Here is a 26,000-nt window from a genome sequence, read left to right on the forward strand (position 1 = left end):
TTTTCCTTTTGACACTTTATAACACTGATTTTTGGTTTCTTTTATCCTGAATTTGACTCATTGAGTGCTTTGACTTGATTCTTTTTGCAGGTAGATCATTTGAGGGACCTTGGTAAGGGGACCAGGGTTGCATTTTGTCCGCTGAAGACTTTTGAAATTTCATCACTTATTTACAAAAACTGAGAAAATGACCTTGGCTTTAAAAACAGAGTTTTTAAATCCAAGGTGAAAGTTCACTGTACAAGATAAAAATATCGAAGAAACATGTTTACAAACCTCCCTTTGGCTTGCTGAGTACTCATGGATTTTCTTAGACATGACCTTGCAGAGATAAATGACCAAAACCTTAGACCTAGGACTTTGACCTCAAGACAAATCAAGACAAGCTTGAAAAACTTAATGACTGATATGACTTGATCCAGCAAAGCCAAGAGGGGTAAAAATAGACCAGCTCCTCCATCAGGGTTATGGCATGCCTAACAGGATGCAAAATTTGACGCTGATGAGACACCTACTAATGCAAATGCAAAGATATTTGATCACTGATGGAGGGCTTTCAAGACCGACACTAACAGACTTCTTGCAACTTGATACAAATTGCCAACCCTGAACCCAAGAATAAAAGCATTTTTGAAAATTCCATTTTCAAACACGTATCTTTCAATCGATGAATGCCACCTTGAAACCTTTGACTTCCATTGCTGAAATGGACACCAGGTTCTTCTTGAGATCAGGTACATAAAGAACTTCTTGTAAATGAATTGTGTTACCCTCATTCAATTGAGGGGTAACATTTGCTACACCCTTTCCAGGATAGGTGGCATTGACTCCAAGTGTAATCCCCACGATTGTTTCCATCTCTACCAAATTAGAGAGAGCTTCCTTCTATCCAATGAAGTGCTTTTAAGCACTACAATCAATAAGCTAGATTTCCAAAGAGTTTGGAGGAGAAGTAGTGGAGAGGGCCAATATAAGATAATATTCCTTTAACTTATCAGAAACAACATTTGATTCTTCATACCCAGGGTTCCTTGCTTTCTTTGAAGAGTCGGCCATTTCCTTGATGTCCTGCATTACTTGTCATTCCTTCGATCATTAAAGGTGTCCCTAGAATGATTGTTATCATCATCAAGTGATGTGTCCCTTATATTCAGACATTCCCTCGCATAATGGCCAATCTTATTGCAAGCAAGGCATTTGCCTTTCCTTCCACCCTTATATTCGGACTTCCCATTGAAGTGATCTTCAGGTAGGCCATCAGATGCTTCCATTGCGCCACTTTGATAATCTTCTTTGATTTGACTTCACCCTTGGTGAATTTGAAGAGGGATGAGGAACCCATTGAGTCTTTTGTCCTTTCCAACTGTCTTCGATGATTGCTCTTTCACTCTTGCTTGGGCTTTGTCTTCACCTCAACTCTGATACCATGTTCAATTTAGGTATGTTCTATGCTTAGAGCAAAATTACTTCAATTTTCCATATTAGCTCAATATCAATTCCAGATTAGCAATCACATTTAGCATGATAGTAAAATGCAAATAGAACATAAACATAAATCGCAGAAAACAAGCCAAGAGAAGAGGACACAAGATGTGGCGCTAGGCAGGGACAAACCCCAATGTGGGGAAACCCTTGATCAATTCTTTTTATGTTCTTCAATAGTTTAGTAGAGGGAGAGAGACAATACATATACATTAGAAGTCAACACTTTGACTTGTCAAAATAAGAGCAAAGATCTTCTCTAAGAAGATGTCACATGAGGTAGCTGATTTGAACACAGGTGATTCCATCACCTTGCTGTACCTATCACTATGCTGCACCATGTTGCACCATCATACCACGTCCATCATCACCATGCTACACCATCATTGAGCTGTACCTCATCCAACATGCTGCTCTTCATCATCATGCTGGACTAATCATCATGCAGCACTATGCATCACTGTGTTGCACCACTGTCACTGTGCAGTATGTTGCACTATTCATACTGCTGTACCCATCATTGTGCACTATGCTGCACCATTCCATCACTATGCACTGTGCTGCACCATCATACCAGTGCATCATCAATGTGCTGCACCATGCTGCACCCATCATCACTGTGCATCATCAATGTGCTGCACCATGCTGCACCCATCATCACTGTTCATCATCAATGTGTTGCACCATGCTGCACCCATCATCATTGTGCATCATCAATGTGCTGCACCATGCTGCACCCATCATCACTGTTCATCATCAATTGGAACAACACCATACAACCCTCTAATAGTCTGAGATCTCAACAGTATTACACACAACAGCTCCATACATAATGCTAATGATATGGGTCCTTAAATATCTCACACAGTGACCCAATCAGACTTTACGCAACAACCCTATTGGATACTTCTGCCCAAACAAAAATGCTGCTGTTTGGAGCCTCCGTTAGCTGCATATAAAACACTTATTGATAGCGTCCTAGTGCACCCTAAGTGCTGCAGTTAGGAGCCTCCTCTAGCTGCTGTGTGTTTCCTAATATAGCGTGAAAGGATCTCCCTTTACTGCGGATTAGATCTCCCTTTGAGGACTGCGGTTAGGGCTTTTATGGATCTTCCTTTAGCTGCGTATAGAGGCTCCCTTTGACAGTGAATGGAAGCCTCCATCATGACTACATTAAGTGCCTCTTCTTGCTGCATACACACCCCTAATAGGACAGCGTATTATGGCATCATTTAGTAGTGGTTAGGGCTTCTCCATATTAGCGTTGAGGCTGGTTTCATGGACTGTAATTTAGGGAAGTGTAGGTCTCTTTAGGACAACGTTAAGCTTCTTCATGTTTAGGCAGCGTAGAGCTTCTCCATGATAGTGTTAGGATTCTCCACATTAGGGCAGCATAGAACTTCTTTAGGACAGCGTTAAGCTTCTTCATGTTTAGGCAGCGTAGAGCCTTCTTTCTCATGATAGTGTTAGGCTTCTTCACACTAGGGTAGTGTAGAACTTCTTTAGGACAGCGTTAAACTTCTTCATGTTTAGGCAGCGTAGAGCCTTCTTTCTCATGACAACATCTAGATTGTTGAAATTTGCTACCGAAGGACAGGTGGTTCCCTAAGGCTTTGATCTTTGGCCTAGGGAAAAGTGTCCAAAAGAATTTAATTTTTCTCCTAAAGTGACTTTATAATTTTTATAAAGTCAAATCTAATATAAAAGTGACTTTAAGTGATAAGGTCACTAAAGTCTAATTTTAAAGTGACTTTAATAAAGTCAATGTAAAATCAGAAAGGAAAAGTGACTTTGGAAATAAATGACTAAGTGGGTCTTTATTAAAGTGGGGTGAATTAAAAAATAGAAAGTGAGATTTAAGTGAACATTTAATCTCAGCCCTAGATCTCAATCTATTTCAGCCATGGGATTTAGGGATTACCCAAAAGTCACTTAGGGATAGATTAAGGGAGGAAAAGGAGGAAAATGTCATCATTCCTTCATGAGCAGATTGAGAGAGAGAGAGCAAGAGAGCAAGGGAGATTTCTGGACAGGGAGGAGGAGGCAGCAGCTTGGCACACATTCCAAGGCAGCATTTTAGCAAATCCGTACAGCTGAGTGAGCACACAGTGAAAGGCAGATATTGGGCACGATTTTCTAGAAATCCGTACAGCAAGTGCACAGAGATTGAAGAGCTGAAATCCATACAGCGAGTGGCTGTACCTTGGCACACAAATAGAGGCAAATCCATACAGCGAGTGGCTGTACCTTGGCACGCAAATAGAGGCAAATCCATACAGCTAGATTGTTGGTTTTTTCTGCACGCAAATCGAGGAAATCTGTACAACGTATTTAATGGCAGCTTGCACGCTTTTCTAGGAGGCCGTACAACATTTATTGCTGTTCTGTTTTGCTGTTAGCAAGTTTTCCAGTTGGCTATGAGGCACAAAAAATGAGATAAGTTGTAAAATTTGCTTGCTAATTTTTCGCTGAATATTTCTCGTTGTAAAAAGCATTTTTCAGAAATAAGAAAGAGCTCTCGAGCTGGTTTTCCCCAAGAGTTGTAAGGGGTTTTTCCAGGGTCACCTTGACAAAAAATCACTGTGTTTAAATGAGTTAAATCGCTGTTTGTATGTGCTGATTTTTATATTTTTGCATTTTCCAGCATTCTGTAAAATTTCCAGAATTTGTGTTTTCAGCAAAATTTATTTTCCAGTTGTTGAATGTATGGATATGGGAAAGGGCATTTAACTATTTTGGAGAAATAAGGTGAAACTGAAAACTGGGGTGCGAAATGAGAAATTTTTACGTGGTATCAGAGCTTGAGTGCTGAAGTGCAGTTTGGGACAGCAAGGAGGAAAATTACAGCCTGCTGATTTTTCACTCAAAAAATCCAGCAAGCTGATTTTTCACAAACAGTTGTTTTATCCTTACTACAGCAGTGCTATTTTTCAGTTTTAGGACAGCAGGATGTCATTGGGATTGAGGGTGGAGGATAGGTTGGATGGGCATTCCAATTACAACGTTTGGAAGGAGAGAATGCAGAGCATCTTTGAGGAGGCAGAAGTCTAGGACATCATGGTGCATACCACACAGAACCCTGTTGTTGTGCCTTCTGATGCCACTCAGTTGGCTGATTATAATAAAAAGAACAAGGGTAAGAGACTGATTCTAGACGGAGTCAAAGACCATTGCATTCCTCATGTGAGAGGAAAGAGAAATGCCCATGAGATGTGGACAACATTGTCCAATCTCTACCAGAGTACCAATGAGAACCGAAAAATGGTCCTGAAGGAGAAGCTGAAGGCCATTAAGATGGGTAATGATAGTACAGCTGGATATCTCACAAAGATTACTAATGTGAGAGATGAGTTGGCAGCAGTTGGAGAGGTTATTCCAGCCACTGAGTTGGTGCGGATTGCAGTGAATGGCCTCCCCCGTTCATGGATGAACTTTGCTGATGGGGTTTGTGCACGTGAGACCCTTCCCACATGGGAGAGGTTTTGGGATGATTGCATTTAGACAGAGATCATGAAAGGTCAGCTTGGGGCAGCCAAGCCAGTTGGGCAGGATGAGGATGTAGCACTGTTGGTAGGAGGCAAGAAAGGCAAAGGGAAGAAGCAGGCTTCCACAAGCAATGGTGGGGGCAAAGGCAAAGGTAAAGGTAAACAGGATAAGAAACAAAAGGACTATTCCAAGGTGAAGTGTTGGAATTGTCAAAAGATGGGACACTATGCAGTTGTGTGTCCAGAGAAGAAGAAGAAGAAGGGGAAGAACCAGAGCGTGGCAACTTCAGCAGAGGTTGAGGATTTTGTAGATCGTTTTGACCGGGAGTTTGCGTTCATTGCGTGTAAGTCCTCTAGTGCAGGATACCTACCACACAGGTTCAGAGGGAGCATGCTTTTCCCTTGATTAGCGGAGCATCTTCGGGTATTTGGTATGTGGACAGTGGGGCTTCACGTCACATGACAGGAGTCCGTGAGTACTTCTCAGAGCTTTCAGAGAGTGGCACTGATATAGAGGTAGTACTCGGTGATGACAGAGTTGTTAGAGCAGTCGGGGTGGGGACACTGACATTTCAGAGGGAGTCCAAACCTCCCTTGAAGGGGACAGATGTTCTTTATGTGCCAGGGATGAGGAAGAACCTCATATCCGTCTCAGCTTTGGAGGACAGAGGATATAAGGTACTGTTTAGGGGATGACAGGTGTTGATGTATCCCAGGGGCACTCCAGCTGATTCAGCTAGAGTGATAGGTGTACGCCATGCAAAGGTGTACAAGTTTGCATTCCAGCCCCTTTTGGCATTGAGCAGTAGTACCGACAACAGAGCTAGCAGTTCTGAGCTGTGTGAGATTTGGCACCGCAGGATGGGGCATATGTATCATGGAGCCTTGAGGACATTGTGGGAGATCACTACAGGTGTGCCAGATTTCAGTACTGATCACTTTGATACTTGCAGAGGATGTGCGATGGGCAAGTTTGCCAAATCCCCTTTTCTCAACAGTGACAGCAGAGCGACTGGGATACTTGATTTGATTCATTCCGATGTGAGCGATCAGATGTCTCATGTTTCCTTGAGTGGATATGAGTACTATGTATTATTCATTGATGATCACTCCAGGAGGACCTAGATTTATTTCTTGAAGACCAAGAGTGAGGTCTTCAAGCGGTTTCAGGAGTTTAGAGCTCTTGTGGAGACATAGACAGGTTGGAAGATCAAGTCCCTGAGGTCGGACAATGGGGGAGAGTACACCCTTGGAGAGTTTGTTGACTATTGTGTGGAGGCAGGCATTAGGAGGGAGTTCACTGTTCCTTACAACCCCCAACAGAACGGGGTTGCGGAGAGGAAAAACAGATCCATTGTAGGGGCTGCCAAAGCCATGTTACATGATCAGGGGTTGCCATTGTTCTTGTAGGCAGAGGCTTGCAACACAACTGTTTATTTGCAAAACAGGAGTCCGCATCGTGCCTTCGGGCACATGACTCCGGAGGAGGCTTTTTCTAGGAAGAAGCCTGATATTGGTCATCTTCGTATCTTTGGATGCATTACATACTCCTACATACCCAAGGAGAAGAGGACCAAACTAGAGCCCACCGCAGAGAAGGGTATCTTTGTGGGCTACAGTGAGACCTCAAAGGCCTTTCGGATTTACATTCCTGCAGAGAGGAAAGTTGTTGTTAGGCGGGATGTGAAGTTCGAGGAGGACAAAGCCTTTAGGAGGTCACGAGAGTTAGAGTATCTGGATCAGCTAGACCCTCAGCAGCAGTTGAGTCAGTCGCAAGGATTGAGTGGGCAGGGATCAGGAGGATCCGAAGGTACATCTATGAGGATGTCAGGTCCGTCAGTGAGCAGTGGCTCGCCGAGCCAGAGGGGTGGTGCTCCAGGCAGCATACAGAGCAGTCCACAGAGCAGTTCACTAGGGAGTCCACTGATGGACAGTTCACACGGTACTTCAACTTCTACAGGTTCAGGTGCTGGCAGGAGGACAAAAGACAGACAGTCAGGAGTTCAGGCTCCTGATGATGATGAGGAGGAGTTTCATTCTCCAATGGGAGAAGTACGCTCAGGGAAGAGGAAGCCGAAGTGGCTTCAGGACACCTTGAGAGATGCCACATCTGTTGCTGAGCCTAAGAGGCCGGTCAGAGAGAGTAGACCACCTGAGAGGTTTTGTAGCTATATGGCAATGGTTACCAACATCCTTGACTCTGAGACTTCTAGCTACGAGGAGGCAGCTAGCCAGCAGGTCTAGAGAGAGGCCATGCAGGAGGAGTATTATTCTATCATGAAGAATCATGTTTGGGAGGTGGTGCCGAGGTCTGAGGGAAAATCCGTGGTTACTTCCAGATGGCTTTACAAGGTAAAGCATGCTGCAGATGGCAGCATTGAGAAATTCAAAGCGAGGTTTGTGGCTAGAGGGTTCTCCCAAGTAGAGGGAGTTCATTATGAGGAGACCTTCGCTCCCGTGGCTCGATATACTTCGATCTGCTTCATTATATCGATAGCAACAGAGATGGGTTGGAAGATCCACCAGATGGATGTGAAGACTGCATTTCTCAATGGATTCATACAGGAGGAGGTGTACATTGAGCAACCACAGGGCTTTGAGGTGCATGGGAAGGAGTCCCATGTGTGCAGACTGAAGAACACCCTTTATGGCCTGAAGCAAGCTCCCAGAGCTTGGTACTCCAGGATAGATACATACTTGCAGGGGATGGGTTTCACAAAGAGTGAGGCAGATTCGAACCTTTACTTTATTGTGATAGGTGATGAGCCTCTCATTCTAGTGCTGTATGTGGATGACTTGGTCATTACAGGTGCAGAGAGACTCATAGAGCACTGCAAGAGAGATCTTGCGGCGGAGTTTGAGATGAAGGACATCGACTTGATGCATTACTTTTTGGGTTTGGAGGTGTGGCAGGAGGAGGGGCATTTCTTCCTGGGGCAGGGGAAGTATATTGTGGACATCCTTGGTAGATTCCACATAGAGGATTGTAAATCCATGTCGACATCGATCATTACCAACTGGAAGAAGCCTCATGCTTCGGATTCCAAGTTGGTGGATCCCACATTGTACAGGCAGCTGATTGGTTCCTTGATGTATTTGGTCAACACTAGACCAGATATTTGTTTTGCAGTCACCACGATGAGTCAGTTTATGTGTGAGCCTAGGAAGGTTCACTGGGTGGCTGCAAAACACATTTTGCGGTACTTGCAGGGGACAGTGGATTATGGTCTGGACTACAGGCAGGGGGATGGAGTGAGATTGGCAGGTTATACTGATTTTGATTGGGCAGGTTATACTGATTTTGATTGGGCAGGTTGTGCCTCTGATAGGAAGAGCACTTCAGGGTGCTGTTTTGGGTTGGGTTCGGCAGTAGTGTCATGGTTTAGCCGGAGGCAGCAGTCAGTAGCATTGAGTTCAGCGGAAGCAGAGTATATGGCAGCCAGTCTAGCTAGTTGTGAGGCCATCTGGCTTCACAAGATGTTGTTTGGCTTATTTGGTCAGCCGTTGAGACCTTCAGTGATTTACTGTGATAATCAGAGTTGCATTAAACTCACGGAGAATCCAGTATTTCATGACAGGTCGAAGCATATCGGGATCAAATATCACTTCATCAGAGACTATGTTCAGAAGGGAGTTGTGAAGCTTGAGTATATTCCCATTGATGAGCAGGTTGCAGATATTCTTACCAAAGCTTTACCACGGGGCAAGCATGTCTACTTTAGAGACAAGATGGGTGTGGTGAGGAACACCTTCCTCGGTAAGAGGGAGTATTGAAATTTGGTACCGGAGGACAGGTGGTTCCCTAAGGCTTTGATCTTTGGCCTACGGAAAAGTGTCCAAAAGAATTTAATTTTTCTCCTAAAGTGACTTTATAATTTTTATAAAGTCAAATCTAATTTAAAAGTAACTTAAAGTGATAAAGTTACTAAAGTCTAATTTTAAAGTGACTTTAATAAAGTCAATGTAAAATCAGAAAGGAAAAGTGACTTTGGAAATAAATGACTAAGTGGGTCTTTATTAAAGTGGGGTGAATTAAAAAATAGAAAGTGAGATTTAAATGAGCATTTAATCTCAGCCCTAGATCTCAATCTATTTCAGCCATTGGATTTAGGGATTACCCAAAAGTCACTTAGGTTTAGATTAAGGGAGGAAAAGGAGGAAAAGGTCATTCATTCCTTCATGAGCAGATTGAGAGAGAGAGAGAGAGCAAGAGAGCAAGGGAGATTTCTGGACAGCGAGGAGAAGGAGGCAGCAGCTTGACACACATTCCAATGTAGCATTTTAGCAAATCCGTACAGCTGAGTGAGCACACAGTGAAAGGCAGATATTGGGCAGGATTTTCTAGAAATCCGTACAACAAGTGCACAGGAATCGATGAGCTGAAATCCGTACAGCAAGTGGCTGTACCTTGGCACGCAAATCAAGGCAAATCCGTACAGCTAGATTGTTGGTTTTTTTCTGCACGCAAATCGAGGAAATCCGTACAACATATTTAATGGCAGCTTGCACGCTTTTCTAGGAGGCCGTACAACATTTATTGCTGTTGGCAAATTTTCTAGTTGGTTGTGAGGCACGAAAAACGAGATAAGTTGTAAAATTTGCTTGTTGATTTTTTGCTGAATATTTCTCACTGTAAAAAGCATTTTTCAGAAATAAGAAAGAGCTCTCGAACTGGTTTTCCCCAAGAGTTGTAGGGGGTTTTTCCAGGGTCACCTTGACAAAAAATCACTGTGTTTAAATGAGTTAAATCGCTGTTTGTATGTGCTTATTTTTATATTTCTGCATTTTCTAGCATTCTGTAAAATTTCCAGAATTTGTGTTTTCAGCAAAATTTATTTTCCAGTTGCTGAATGTATGGATATGGAAAAGGGAATTTAGCTATTTTGGAGAAATAAGGTGAAACTGAAAACCGGGGTGGGAAATGAGAAATTTTTACATAGATGTAGGGCTTTTTAGAACAACATATTCTCTCAGGATCTTCTTCCTTCCACCAAAACCCAAAGGAGTGGAGAGGAAGAGATCACATGAGATGAGTGACTAAATGACTTGCAAGCCACCTCTTTTTATAGTAAGATGTTGAGGATAGATGGGGGCAATTTCGTTACTGGCCGACCTTGACGAATTGTCTCATAACACAAATAAATTCATATCTCTATGAATACTGATCAGATTCGGATAACTTTAGATCAATCCTACACCTTTTGATGAGAGGAATCCAAGAAAAATATCAGCTACCATGAATAAGTAGATCCACATGGAGTTTGGCCCTAGTTGCCAATTTTAACAAATAGGCTACGAAGAAACCTTCGCCTCAGTAGGCATGTATACTTCCATAAGAACCGTAATATCTCTTGTAGCACAGATGGGGTGGGGGATTCATCAGATGGATGTCAAGACGACATTCTTGAACGGGGTAATAGAAGAGGAAGTATACATTGGACAACTAGAAGGTTTTGAGACACATGAGAAGAAATCTCATGTATGTAGATTAAAGAAAGCCTTGTATGGGCTTAAACAGGCACCTAGAGCATAGTACAGTCGAATCGATGGCTACTTGCAGAAGATGGGGTTCGTCAAGAGTGATGTAGACCCTAATCTCTACTATCTTGTCGTAGAGAATGAGTCTCTAATCGTAGTGCTATATGTGGATGAGCTCTTCTTGACAGGATCATCCAGGTTCATCAAAGACTGCAAGAAGAATCTAGCCACAAAATTCAGCATAAAAGATTTGGGATAGATGCATTATTTCCTGGGGTTGGAAGTTTGGTAGTAGAAGGGTGAGATCATCCTTGGACAAGGGAGATATGCTATAGAGATCTTGAAGAGATTTAGGATGCAGGACTGTAGACCTATGGCTACTCCAATGATCGCCAACTGGAAGAAGATTGATGCGTCAGAAGATAAAGACCTTGATCCCACCTTGTACAGGAAACTTATAGGGTCCCTGATGTATCTGGTCAATACCAAGTCAGACATTTTTTACGCTGTCAATACCCTCAATCAGTTCATGGTGGAACCTAAGAGGGCGCACTGGGCAACAACCAAACATGTTCTTAGTTATATAGACAAGGAACAATCGAACATGGACTATTGTACACCAGAGACAGTGACATCAGGCTAAGTTAGTTCACTGACGTAGATTGGGCTGGAAGTTCAGTGGATTGGAAAAGTACAACTTGGTACTGTTTCAACATTGGATTAGGAATGACCTCCTGGTGCTGTAGGAAACAAAAATCTGTGGCTCTGAGCTCAGCTGAAGTAGAATATATGGCAGTTAGAACAACTTCATGCGAAGCCATATGGCTTATGAAATTGGTTGTGATTCTATTCGGGAGAAGGATGGAAGCGACCAGGATCATGTGTGATAATCAAATTTGCATCGAGCTCTCCGAGAATCCACTTTTTCATGATTGGTCGAAGCACATTGATATCAGGTGTCACTTTGTCAGAGACTGTGTCCAACGAGGAGCAGCACAATTGAGGTACACTCCTACAGGAGAACAAGTGGTAGACATTCTCACGAAGGCTCTAGGAAGAACAAAGTTTTTTTATTTCAGGGAGAAGATGGGGATGGTAAAGTATCCATTTCAGTGGCAGAAATGGATACGTGTCAGGAGTTGCAATACAACAGTTAGCAGTGGTAGTGCTATGGGAAACATGATGCAACATGTTGAGAGGTAGCTACAGTACAAGAAGCAGCAGTGTAGGGGATGTGAGGCAACAAGCCAAGCATCAACACAAGTACCGATGCGGAAGATTAGTGTGATGTTTCTATAGTGAAGCATTGTTAGAGCACATTCCTCGCTAAGAGGGAGTGTTGATTTTTGGTAGCATCGGATGTGCTCTAGCCTTGAAATTTGGAGGAGAGGCTAAGGCACATGAGATCTCGAAAACCCAAAAATCGTTTTGAAAAATTCCACCCATATGAGGAGCTATTAAAATAATTAATATTTTAATTGGGTTACTATGTCTAAACTTAGGAAAATAAAAATATTAATGGATATTAATAAAGATAAGGGTGAGAAGCTTCTAAGAGACGAGGATCAAGTCTATTTTAATCTGAATCATTGATTAGAGATTTAATCTCGGTCGTTGATTCATCAACAGGAAAAGTATAAGAGAAGACTTGAGGATCATTTGGAGACACATCAGCAAATACTTAGTATCTCTAGGAAAATCGATTCTCAAGTAAAGGAGTTCGATTTTAGAGGGAGACTTGCACGGTCATCAACAACATGCAGTGACTGAGGAGGAGGTGATGCACAGACAGTGGGAGACAGTGCAGAGAGAGACGCAACCCTCACGCAGTCTGACGCAGAGGGACTCAGAGCCACTCAGAGCCCCGCTGAGCCACGCAGAGTGACGTAGAGGTGACGCAGGAGTGGGAACAGGGTCTCCAAAGTGTCAGAAAGTCGCAAAGGGAAAGTCTCAGGTGTTGTCTTTCAGTTTCTCTGTAGAATTATTCCTTGTAAAAGCAATTGCTGTTGAAGATTAATAAAGCCCTCATCTGCTGAACTGGTTTTCCTGCATTGGGTTTTTCCGGGGACAATTGTCCAAAAACAACTGTGTTGATGTGATTGGTTCTTGTGTATGTATTTTTTTCTCTGGGTAATTGTGTGATAACTGCAGTAGAATTTATTTTAATATTTGCTGAAGGGATTTAGTAAATAATTTATTGTGAATTATAAGTAGGTGAAATAAATTAGTTGCTGCAGTAGAATTTCAGTTTAGAAATTTTCACACTAAGGTGGTGCATATATCCTCATGTAGGTGGCCCCCATGCTATGCCAACAAAACATTTCGGCCCCTTTTTCCTTCCTAAGTCTTTTCCAAAAATCAACTGGGTCCCATGGCCTTCAAAATTGTCAGAATTGTAGAATAAATAACCCTTTAACAATTTAATTTCAGAAGGGATATTACAGTTGAATACTTGTATTTGGACAACGATCTTCTTCTTTGGTGTTGGATTTCTCTTTTAAGCACATGGTATGGGTTCATCTCTACAGTGATTGTTATTGAAGTTTGGTTATATTTTTTATGCTGTACTGGGTTAGGGCTTATTTAAGATTTCACCATAGATCCACTACTGTAAGATCTCAACACTTGTTTCTACATTACTTCATCCTTGCTCATTCATTTGTCATTTAAGGGTTTGCTTTCCGACATATGGGGAAATAATAAAAGAAATCTCACTATAAATGTTACACTTTCAACCATGTAGAAGTTAAAAAAACTGAAAAGCTAAATTTGTTTTTGTAAGTTCATGGTTTGTAATTGTTGCTATTGACATGAAGTTAATGTATCTTAAAAGTACAGGCTTTGTGCACTCGATGGAGTTCAGATGAAAAATATGAACCGCTATTGGGTTGTTCTGTGCCATTCTGTTTTATATGGAACTGATGTGTCTCCCTGTGTTCCTTTTCCCTGTAGTTTTTTGCTTTCAATAACGTTTTTAAAGAAATGACAAGATAAATTGATTGAGAGGTATGATAGTATGTATGGGAGAGCTCTTAAATTGGACACCTTACATCTGTCTTTTTCATACAGGAGCTGTTAAAGAAGCTATTGAAACTTTACGGGAGAACAATGTAAACTCTTTCGTGCTGGATCTTCGGAACAACAGGTTAATTAGATTTGGTTGCTAGCTTCTTGTCCCTTGATAATGTTAAAAAAAATGAAAAATAACAATTAATTATTAGCTCTGCTCGCAGTATCTATATGTTAAGGTTTCTTGTTTGTTTGCTTTCATACTGATAGCTATCTATTGCTGTTATGCAGCGGGGGACTTTTTCCTGAGGGTATCAAGATAGCTAAAATCTGGTATGATTTTATCATTTGTTTGTCACATTGTCTCTCACGTTTTATATGCATTACATTCATTTCACTTTTTGTCTGGATAACTATTTTTGAATTTTGTTGAAGCAATTAAAAAATTTTCTACCTCAAATTCCTGTAAAAGTAATTGAGCAACTTTCTACAATACAAATTGACTTTCTATATATATATATATAGGTTTTAAAGGATGTCAAGGCAAAGTATGTAATCAACTCTGATAACTCGAGTCATTTTACATAAAGGAACTTGACCAATAGGCGGTATATTCTCTTCCTTGTAAGCTTCACCGGGGTGCTTTCTTGGTCATATTTGAATATTGAATTCCTAGACAGTTAGGCACCCTTCTATTTAAAATTAGGAAGTTGAAGGACTCAGAAGATGGCAAGATAACTTTATTAATGTCCAACAAATGACCAAAACTAAGTCAATGTGACTGTGTACTACAGAGTATTGATAATAAGTGGGAGTGCTAAGTCTAATCCTATAAAGGCAGAAGTGAAAGCAACGCTAATATGTATGATCTAAGCTCTAATGATTCAAAGCCAGAGAGGAAAACAATGCCCTGAGAGATGATACAAATAAAAGAAGCCTCAGGACTCCGAATGTATGTTGTCTGAAGGAGGGTAAGTTGTCTTCCTCTGGAATTTGCCAGAGTTCCAGTAGATGAGACAGGAATTTATATATATTATATGTATATTATAAATACACATCATTTTCTTTTACAGTTGCTTGTTCTATTTTTAGAGACTAGAACTAACATTACCAACTCCCGTCAAGCGTCAGGGTGAACATCGTCTCTAGCAAATCTTTCAATCTAAGTTACGAGATATGCCTCCTCCATCCTTGGATCTGTGTGCTGGTATGGATATGGCCTGTATCTGCACATGAAACATGCAGAATCTGTACCAGAAATAGTTTTGTATGGATTCTGTGCCATGTCTTTATGATAACCAGCCTAGATCCATCTTAACTCCGGATCTACCAAGCGCTGAGAGGGATCAAATCTCTTCACTTTAAAAGAGGTTTGCATCTCAAGAAATTTGATCCGTCTTGGTGCTTGGTAGATCTGGGGTTAAAATGTATCTAAGTTGGTTTAATTATTATTTATAATTAATTAATTAATTTTATGTTTTTTATTTATCTCCTTTATTTTATGAATTTTATTTTTATTTTATTTTGATCGAATCGAAATAGTAAACATTACAACCTTTCCACTATATACTAGGATCAAATGTTTACATAAGAGTTAAGTTTACTTATGAACCTCAAATATAAAGATTTTTTTAAATAAAAAGTGGATCGGTTGCGAAGAAATCTTGGATAAAATATAATATTAAAGGATTATATTTTACCCAATATTTATTACCATTCCCACCAGTAAAAGGTGGCTAGGGGTAGGGGGAATTACTAATTAAAATGTAATATTATTACATTTTACATATTATATCCCGTCATCCCCTGCCTAAATATTACATTTTACTCAATATTTCCGCTCACCCCTTCTAACTTTATAGTTGAGTTGGTTTACTTTTTAAACTTCAAATATAAAGAAAAATTACAATAAAATGTGGACCAGTTGAGGGGAAATATTGGGTAAAATATAACATTATAGTATTATATTTTACCCAATATTTCTCCCAACCTAGTTAAAGGAGGATAAATGTAGGCAAAAATATTAGGTAAATGTAATAAATACATTTTACCTAATATTTCCCCCACCTCCTCCCCTCACCCCAACTCACTTTCATAGTCAAGCTCACTCATTTCTAAATTTACCATCCTAGATCCATCAGAGCTTTATTTCAATAGAACATTATGTGAAAAATTGGTGACCCGAATCCTACTGCAGCAACTGATGTTAATTCTTTTAATTGTTAATTCGATTAACTAATTTACTTGCTGTGTGCTGTGACGAATATCAAATTAAATACACTGCTGCCTACACAAATAAAAACTGCGGAAACTAAAGACAGCACAGGATAGAAATAAGCATCACACACATCTACACAATTATTTTTAGACAAATGTCCCTGGAAAAACCCAATGTGGGAAAACCGGTGTAGCTGCTGAGGGATTGTATTATTTAAGTAGTAGTAATTTTGAGTACAATTCGTTGGATGCCTGTCGTGGCGGAAAAAGTCATTTGGGCTGACACAACTGACCTCCCTAGGAGTTTACACTCTCTAGCGACAAACAAGACAAATGGAATGCTCTTTCTCTAAATATACCTTTTACAACATAAAAGTACAAGTGTTTAGGCTTACCTTATTCCAAAACGCTGTTGTTGTAGTCCGTTCTTGACGATCCAGATGAGCTCCTCCTTCAAGTCAATTCCTGCAACCACAAACAATCAAACAATTACCAAGCACCTGTATTTCATATAATAAAAGATACATTCAACATGCAGACCAAGGAACACATGAAATAACTCATTTAACACAAGCTATTGAGAAAAATAAACCAGTTTGTATTAATAACGAAACAAAGAAACTCTTACAACCTGGCCTTGGTGTTGTGCAAGTTCCTCCCAGGGTCCATCAAGTGTTTTCCTCTACCTTGACAAAGCTCACCCACTTCCAAGTAGAATCATGTAAAGACAATCTCTCCTCACAAAGGTTCTAATGGAAGTCCTAAATCCTGCAGCATTTACCCAAAGAAAATGTATAGCTCCAACCTCTCCTCCTCTTGGCTCAATGCCTTTATTTATAGTGCTGTAAAGAGGTTATTCAGGTCCACTATCAATGGGATCATTCCCCTTTATGGGTGGGATAGTTCCCTTATTGATGGGATAAGTCCCCTCTTAATAGAGATACATGAACCAACTGGAGGCGTATCCATTCCATCAAACCGACCTCTAGAATGTTCTAGAAGTAACCACAAGTAACTTTCTCAAGATAAAACTTGCGCATTTTGCCTTTTACAGGAGGACGCACCTGTCCTTTGATTTACAGAGCGTCCATGGACGCAGTTTTTGTGAACATGGCCTGCGTCCCCGCAGGTAAGGCTAGAGAGAACCTGCGACCCCAGAGATAAACATAGTTTTTACAAGACTTTCTCTCTTCTTTGAGTTTGAGATGGATAACAGAGGCATAAGACTTGCCTAAGAGGGTAGCATGACTGTTGATTTTGAGCCATACTAACTGTAAGTAGTCAAGGTGACATTTTTTAGTGTAACAGATTGCCTCCTAAAGTGCGAAGCCTGGAATAGATTGGTGTTTTATAATTCTAGGAAGGGTGAAGCGCTTTATCATTTCAAGGATTGACTTGTGGATGCCCTGGTCGGAACCTGCAATTTTCAACACAAAATACATGTATAAGATTATATCATCACTGAGGTAGGCATTCCCATACTCAGATTCAAAACTTTAACTAATGGACTAACTATTCTGGTACAGGAATGATCTTGCAGTACATCATTTTTATAGACTTTTTTGTAGACACAGTATGGACGCAGCCATCTGTTTACGGTTAGTCTACATAGATAATGAATACAAAACTCCTCGCAGCCTGGATGGTAAAAACTAGATCCAGGGTCTTCACTTCTACTTCCCGAATTGGTACGATTCTAAACATGTGATTAAATGATTCGATGTCGAACATGCTAGAAACCACTTGATTACCAGTCGATGATGTGAACTGTTAACAAGCGTGAGAGAGACCACCAGTAATGTCAATGGTTCTCAAAGTACCAAGTACAACCCGTGAAATGTGAATAGATGCTTTGATGTCGAACACTTCACGGAATCCTTTGATCGAAAGTCAATGATGTAAACTGTCGTCAAAGGCGAGAAACCTGCCATTGATGCATGCAGACTCCAAGGTACTGTCGATTCCTAAGTCATCTTTCTAGATAATGTGTCGATGTCGATAGAAAGCGACTCGTTGCAGGCAAGCCCGCAACACGAAATCATTGTTCAAGTTGAAGAAATGTTGCTGTAAGGACTGACTCAGGGATGGTCAAATGGATGATAAGTATTTTGCAGATGAAAGTTTTGCTTGCAGACCTCTTGAACACATAACGACACGACAAATGGTTTGGTGACGAATAACTCAAAGTTAACCCCTGAACCCGGTTAAAGATTTTCAAAGTGATTTAGTCAACTGTGAGGTAAAAGATTTCCCAACCCAGGTGAAATGCAAAAAGTGTCGTGTTCAAGAGTGGTAATAAAGTTTCGTTTGAGACAAAAGGTGACAAATAGGTTCATTCTTCTCTCTTTTCCCCCACCATTTCTGGCAAGTACCTCTTTATTTTTAACAAGCTTGAGGAGGATAACATATGCTTGGTTATAAGCTCATCCTTCGGACGAGTCCAACCTAGTTTAAATTCGAACCCTAGGAAGGAGTGGTTCGTTCCCGTTTGTAATTGAACAGGTCCTTTACTGTAAAAGTTTAACGAGTCCAGTATAGGAGAAACTCGGTGTTTTTCAATTTTAGAGAGTCTGAAAAACTTAAGAAGACTCCACGTTGAACTTTTTCGTAAGTTTGTGTCCCTCAAGCCCGAAAAAGTATAAAATAATACCTGGGGGAACCGCTTGATCTTGCGACCAAGGAGTACTTTCATAATAGTGTCATTAACCTGAAAAGTAAAAAGCGATCAAAGACACGTCGTTTTAGTTCCTTATCGAGTTTGAAACGACAAAAACCCGGCAATCTTTTCCTGATTTTACGGTCAGAAAAGAGCTAAAAGGGGACCGTCTTTTAATTCCATTTTAACGAGTGAAAAAGAAACACTCGGCGATCTTTTCATGTTTTACGGAGTCAGAAAAGGGCTTAAAAGATGACTCTGATAGTTTAATTTGTGAAAATTACAACTTCCCTTGAAATCCCTTTATCCTGCACAAAAGCAACACATTACTCATACCTGCTTAAAATAGGCAAAAATTCATCGAAAAACATCTTTTCATGGTAAAAAATGAACTAATTCACCCAAAAAACCTATAAAAAGACCTTTTACCATGTCATTTTTACTGTTTGACTTTGGAGTTTGAAAAAGGAGCTTTTGGCAAGAAAACTTCCCGTGGTTGCTGCGGAAAATCTGACCGTCGGAATCGAACGCCGCTTCACCGAGGTATTTTACACATCCCCCTCTTCATTTCTATCCGTTTAATTTCTTGTTGTTTGTCCCTGTTTCATTTTTTGGGAGGTTTTTAGGTTTAAAATGCGCCCTTCGGCGGACGCAGGTGCCCTTCGGGTGACCTGCGTCCCCCGACTTTTTCTCACACGGGAAAAAGGTCGGGGGACGCAGCCCGCCTTCAGGCAAGCTGCGTCCGGACGCCCTGTGCTGTAAAGCCGGGGTGCGTCCTCCGCCGAGGGCGGATTTCAAAACCCAAAACCTATCAAAAAACCACCAAAATGAGTCAAATTGATTTCTAATTGTTTCTATTGGTGTGCAGGGCTTCAAACATGCTAGACTGGAGAGAGAGAGAGCACGTAGACGACGATGAGGCTGCAATTAACCACCAGCCCTCATTGGATGCTTTACGAACATGTGGATTGTATAAGTATTGGACCATACCGGGCATGAGGGGCCAGGTAAGATTTTTGGAATGGCTGGTTCAGCGATGGAACGTTCAGGATCAATGTTTCTACATTGGGGGGCACCAGCTCGAGATAGAGCCCGCCGATGTATACTTTCTCACTGGCTTGCCAAACAGAGGTGAGCAACTCAACCTTGCGGGGACCAGGCCGGGTGGCCAATCCCTTAATGATCTCCGCGAGGAGTGGTGCAGACCAGGGACTCGCCATAAAAAGGGTGTGGAGATAAAACACATCGCTTTGGCGGAACTTAGAACTATTGCATTTACAGTTACCAGGATTTGTGGCGCGGCCGCCTTGCACATTGCTTCTGGATCCCAAATGCGGATGGCAGTTGACTGTTACCAAGGCACCATCTTCAACTGGTGCGAAGCTGTGTCGGCTCACATGAAGAGCCAACTGACCAAGGCAAAGAACGGACGACTTAAGACCTTTGGATATGGGCCTATAGTCGTGAGCTTTGCCTTGGAGAGAGTTCCTATGCTGATCCCTCAGCAACTCACTGTTGATGACTTGGGTCCTCGGGAGCCAAAGCTGGTTCGATGGGTTGCGGTGATGGCCCGGCATCCTGATGAGGGTGCTACAGTGGTTCGATTCTCGGACAGTTACTTCGACTGGCTAGAGGGCCAGCTTTTTGTGATACAGGATTTTCCTTATGCCGGAATGGATTTCAGAGGTGATCCGGACATGGTTCTTCCACAGGGAGAACAGTGGGATGACAGAGGTACTTTCATTTTCACAAGTTTTCTAATTATGTATTTTTTATTTTTCATATATATATCGTCTCAAAATAACAGTAAAATTTTAAAAATGCAGATGTTGGACCAGAGCGTCCAGCCAATCTCCGGCCTTACGACAGACGACATCCAGCTGCACCGGCACCGGCCCCACAGGACGCGGCTGCGGACGTACTAGCTGAGTTGGAGCATGACCTAGATCGTCTTACGGTAGACATACCTGAGACTTCTATGGACGATATTCCTATCAGGCTTCAACGTTTTGTAGTCGCGGTTCCTGGACCGTTTAGGAGATTTCTGCGCAAGGTAGCCCGCGCAGTGATATCGTATACAGAGCATCACCAGTGATTGACTAGTCACTTTTGTAGTCACATGTGACATTTTTGACTTTTTGTACTATCATTTTGCCGATCATAAGGTGTGTTAAACCTATGATCGAAGACGATGTATATATTTTTTGGACAAACTTCTATTTATATCTATATATCACTATTACCGGCTTATCTTGTTTAACATGTATGATGAAATGTCTTTAAATTTACTTGCATGATTATTATAAATTTCTGTCCAACACTCGAGAAGCAATTGCATCTGCTAATGTATTCAGGGACCTTGGAATGTGTTGATATTCAATGTAGTCAAATTCACGTTCCAAGAGACGCACTCTCAAAAACAACCTTAACAACACAGGATTTCTAATGGCATAAATTCTATTAAGCTGTAATACAACAAGTTCAGAATCTAACCTCACAATCAAACGTCGAATTCCAAATGAAATAGATTCGGATAATAATTCAACCACTGCACTGTATTCTGCAATGTTATTCGTTGTTTGACCGAGGCTTACCCCACGCATAGAAACTAACTCGTCAGAGGGCGAATAGATAACCCAAGCTGCGGAAGAGATATTCCGTGTACTACGACAAGCACCATCAGCAAATCCAATGTATGTTTGGAGAGGCGTCGACATCTACAATATCAAGAGTAAAACCAAGATAAGCCAGGATAATGACGAAAACCACACTTGCTAAACTAAGCACACTAACTGAACTAACACACCTGCTAGCTAGAAAGAAAATCTAACCTATCTAAAAATTTCTCCATCCATCATTTTAAGCATAATACCTCTTTAGGTAAAGTCCATTTCTGGGTTTGCCCAAAGAGTCCCCATCAAAATCAACTAACTCATAAGCCCCTTTTGCTAGCTTTCGCTTTACAATGTAGGGCCCATGCCACATGGGAACGAATTTTCCAGCACCTAGCTTATCGTTTGCTTGATCATATAATAGTACTAGGTCTCCTTCTGAAAAACTTCTAGGAGTTACATTTTTATCGTACTGGGCTTTCATTCGTGTTGCGTGAGTCTCGAGAGCTAAAGTAGCGTCACGCCGAGTCTCATCTAATTTAGCCAAGTATAACAACCGTTTCTCCTCTTCGGAAGTAGCTGGAAGTAATTCGACAGCCATTTGAAGTGATGGGATTTCGCATTCAATAGGTAACACAGCTTCCAAGCCATAAACTAGCTGAAAAGGGGTGAAACCTGTTGAATTTTTCACTGAAGTTCGATATGCCCATAGCGCCGAAAATAACATGTTATGCCAATTCGTTCGATGGATACCAATGATCCGTCGAATCATGACGACTAGAACTTTGTTGATTGATTCAACCAAACCGTTGGCTTGCGGATAATAAGGTGTAGAGCTATCGTGGCGCAAACCAAGCTGGCTTGTAAGCTCAGTCATCATGACGTTTCGAAAGTGGCTCCCATGGTCAGTAATGATTGCTTGTGGGACACCGAACCTAGTTATGATATGATTGAATACGAAAAGTGCAGCTGTCTTGCCGCTCGCGTCGAATGTAGGCATCGCCTCGGCCCACTTAGTAAAATAATCAACCGCAAGGATGATATACGCATGCCCCCCGGCCGAGTGAGGGTTACAAGTAATAAAGTCAATGCCCCATTTGGCGAATGGACCAGCGGCAATTATAGGGTGGAGAGGAGCAGGTGGAGCGCGCATCTTGCGATCAAACACTTGACAGTTGTGGCATTTTCTGACGGCAAGGATACAATCTTTAAACATAGACGGCCAGAAATAGCCAGCGCGCAACACCTTCTGAGCTGTGGCATACCCAGACATATGACCGCCACATGCTCCAGAGTGACAATCATTCAAAACTCTCTCAGCCTCTTCGTGAGTTAAACAACGTCGAAAAACTAAGTCTGCCCCCAGGCGATAAAGTGTATCTCCAATAATTCTGTACTGCTGGGATTGAAACCGAATTTTTCGACGGTTTTCCTTGGAAGCTTCAGGCCGAAAGGTTTGGGTTTGGAGATAGATGATTATATCCCCATACCACGGATCTACAGTGCTAATGAGAAACAAAGATTCGTCCGCAATGGACTCCTCTGCCACAGTCTCTGTGTCAGCACTTGGGAAATCACACATCAACTCCGCAAAGACTAAAGATTTCTTAGACTTGGACTTTTCAAATTCCAATTCGAACTCTTGCAGGATGACAATCCATTTAGAGTACTTGCCCCCTAGCAGTTGTTTTGTCAATATATAAATCATAGGGTTGCAATCTGAAACAACAGTAGTTTTGCGGAGAAGAATGTAGTGACGGAAACGCTGGACAGCTTGAACGGCTGCCAGGGCCAATTTCTCCACATGTGAATATTTTAACTCAGTTGGATTTAAGGTTCTGCTAAGATAATATATCACATGCTCTGCCTTGAATTCGTCCTCTTGAACTAATACCATTCCAATGGTGGAATGCGAAGCGGCGAGGTATAAGAAGTAGTCCTGGTTGTAGTTGGGAGGATGCAATAACGGTGCATGGGTTAACGCGTGCTTCAATGCATCAAAAGATTGTTGGGCAATCTCGTCCCAAAAGAATTGTATGTTCTGTTTCAACAACCGTGTAAAACCTTTAGTGACCTCGGCGTAGTTAGGGATGAATCGGCGTAAAAAGTTCGCTTTCCCTTGCAAACTTTGGAGTTGGCGCAAACTCGAAGGAGGAGGCAATTGGATGATAGCCTCGACTTTCGAGGGATCGACGCGAATGCCGGTTTTGGAAATAACAAACCCCAACAATCGACCTGTTTCTATACAGAAAACACACTTGTGGGGATTCAACCGAATTCGATAATGCCTACACCTCATAAAGATTGCTCGTAAATGGACAAGGTGATCGGCTCGACGTAAAGAATGAGCAGGCAAATCATCGAGATAGGGCTGCACAATGTGCTTGATGTCATGAAACGCATAAGACATGGCCCTTTGAAAAGGAGCGCCAGCATTCTTAAGGCCAAAAGGTAATTTGCAATAAGCAAATGTCCCCCATGGACAAATGAATGCCGTTTTTGGTTGATCGGCAGGTAGAATGTTGATTTGATTATAACCGAGAAACCATCCATGAAGGAAAACATCTCACTTCCGGCACAATCATCAATTATTTGATCGATATAAGGCGTAGGATAGTTGTCTTTTGGACAAGCTCGATTGATATCCCTATAATCGATACAGATTCTTATTGTTCCTTGTTTTTTATTGACGGGAACAATATTCGATACCCAATCCGTTAACGGGATCGGATAAATGAAACCTGCTTTCAACAGCTTTTCGACTTCGGCTTTGATTGCAGCTGCTTTTCGAGGGTGGATCTGACGCAACCGTTGCCGAATGGGTTTAGCATCCGGGTAGGTTTTGATTTCATGAACAACAATTGCAGGATCGATTCCTGGCATTTCTTCGTAGGACCAGGCAAACACGTCGCGGAATTCTTGGAATAGGGCCTTGTAAGTTTGGATTTCTTCTTTAGTACAAGCGGCACCTATATGAATGTTCTCCTCAATTCCGGGTTTCACTGATATATCAATGGGAACAGTACGAGAAATATTCCCTAAATTCAGCTCGGAATCAGAATGTTTCGTTGGATCCTGAGCGTCTTTGACATAATCAGCGGTAAAGATAGATGAAAAATCATTTTCAAATGCATCACCCTTAGGTAAAAACGAAGATCTGTGATGGAGATCTTCCCATGGTAGATCATCTACACTTAGGATTTCGCGAAGTCGTTCGTCAGATGAGACTCCTTCGGGAAACGTGATCCGTTCTAAAGGCGAGGTGAAAAGTGACTCTTCACTGACCACATTCATTTGGTCGGGTTCGGTTGAATGAAAATCAGCAAAAGACATAAGAGCTTCATAAGCGATTTCATATGGACTCAACGGCATAACATCACCGAGTGAGTCTAGCTCAGAGTCAGAGGGGACATACCAAGGATCAGCGTGAATAATGTTTTCTGACGTGATCATATGAATCATCGCAAATGAAGGATCTACATTGAGTGGAGGGAGAGGAAAAGTTCCCAGCAAACCGGAATCTTTGACTAAACCTACACCAATGTCCTTGTAAGGGATTGACATTTTACCAACATGTTGGATAGTTTCTGAAGAGGATGGGTCGGATGAAAAGTATGTCAGCTGATCAATAGTCACGATCTTACCGTTATGTGGAAATTTAATGACTCTGAAGACCGATGAAACGACCGCTGTCATAGCATATGACCAACTTCGACCCAAGAGAAGGTTGTAATCTAGAGGGGCATCAACCACTTCCACATCCAGATTAACGGTTTTACCTTCAACCCCTATAGGCAATTCTTGTAGAATACCAAACGGACGGAACCCACGGCCATCAAAGGCCTTAAGGATGGTGGGGGATTGGTTCAATGAAGGAGAACCAAGAGATCTCCAACATTGAATTGACATAATACACGTAGAAGCTCCCTCATCAATCACAGTCCGATGAATAGGCCTGTTTTTGACTATCACTGGGATTTGGAAAGCCATTTGATGGGGGAGACGCGGTGTACTATTTTCTAGATCAAAGATCATTAGGTTCGGGTCCTGAACATCGACAGCTCCAATAGCCGACAAAAGCAATTTTCGTTGTGCTGGACATGATTGCAGCACTTCGAGTGCCGACATTGCTGAAGGTGAAACAGCTAAGTCTTCAACAATATTGTAATTCTGGGATGCTCTCGCATGTGGATTGAAAGCAGACCTTCGAAGTACACCCTTGGCGGGCGGCTTAATCACTAAGTCTGGGTTAGGTTTCTCGATCTGTAGTGGATCGGAACCAGGAGTTGAGGTTGATGGGTTAGAGTGAGAAGATTCTGCTTCTTTACCATCAATAGGAGCCTTACTACCATAATCTTGCGATCGAGTCGCAATCCTGACATGAGACATCATCAAAATGGGTTCTTCACTGGCATTTGAAGAAGAACCTATCATCTTATTTTCCTGCTCAGGAAATGGATTCTTTAACACAGCAGGAGTGGAAGAACCTTTAACGATTTTTACTACCTCGGCCCGATGAGGGCAGTCTCTCGTAAAATGATCTTCTTCACAAATGAGACAAGGATAACGAGGTTTGCGTTTTTCGTCATTGGTTTCCGATTTTTCTACTTTCTCCTTTGGAGCCTTATCTGCTTTGGTCTTCTTCTTCCCTTTCTTCTTTCCACCGTTTTTTGGTTTGGCCGTAGATGACTCTACGGCATGAATGTCGGCAGTCAGTTCGGGAGAAGACTCTCCTGTCGGAGAATCAGGCAAAGTGATAATTGGAGTAGTTGAAGCCTTGGAAGACTTCTTTTTGCTCTTTGTAGTCACGATACCAATCATACCATCAGCGGCATGAGATCCCGAAGGAGCAGCAGCGATTTGGTTGGACTTGGGAAGATCCGGTATTTTCTCGTGTAACGTACCCGACTGAGTATAAACTAAGTCAAGGTACTGTGCTTGAGCAATGACTTGCTCCTCAGTAACTACTCCGGCCTTAGCTACATCTTCAGTAATTCGTGGTAGTAATGATTTTACAAACCATTCAGCTAAGATTTGGTCCGGGATAAAAACTTTCACTAA

The 26,000-nt window shown here is 41.8% G+C and overlaps 1 protein-coding gene across 5 annotated transcripts in view; it reads left to right on the plus strand.

Annotated features, from left to right (window-relative positions):
* LOC149211839 (carboxyl-terminal-processing peptidase 2, chloroplastic-like) overlaps positions 1-26,000 on the plus strand; it is a 375,331-nt gene that overhangs the window by 168,744 nt on the left and 180,587 nt on the right. For all 5 annotated transcript variants that reach the window (XM_089391602.1, XM_089391601.1, XM_089391598.1 and 2 more), the window contains 2 exons: positions 13,515-13,590; positions 13,746-13,787. In XM_089391602.1, the coding sequence (XP_089247728.1) occupies positions 13,515-13,590; positions 13,746-13,787 (118 nt within the window). The remainder of the gene's footprint in view (positions 1-13,514; positions 13,591-13,745; positions 13,788-26,000) is intronic.

Source organism: Pinus tabuliformis, chromosome 1_1 (genome assembly GCF_031772625.1).
Source record: "Pinus tabuliformis cultivar Carrire ecotype Pingquan chromosome 1_1, CPIR1, whole genome shotgun sequence".
NCBI classification, from domain to species: domain Eukaryota; kingdom Viridiplantae; phylum Streptophyta; class Pinopsida; order Pinales; family Pinaceae; genus Pinus; species Pinus tabuliformis.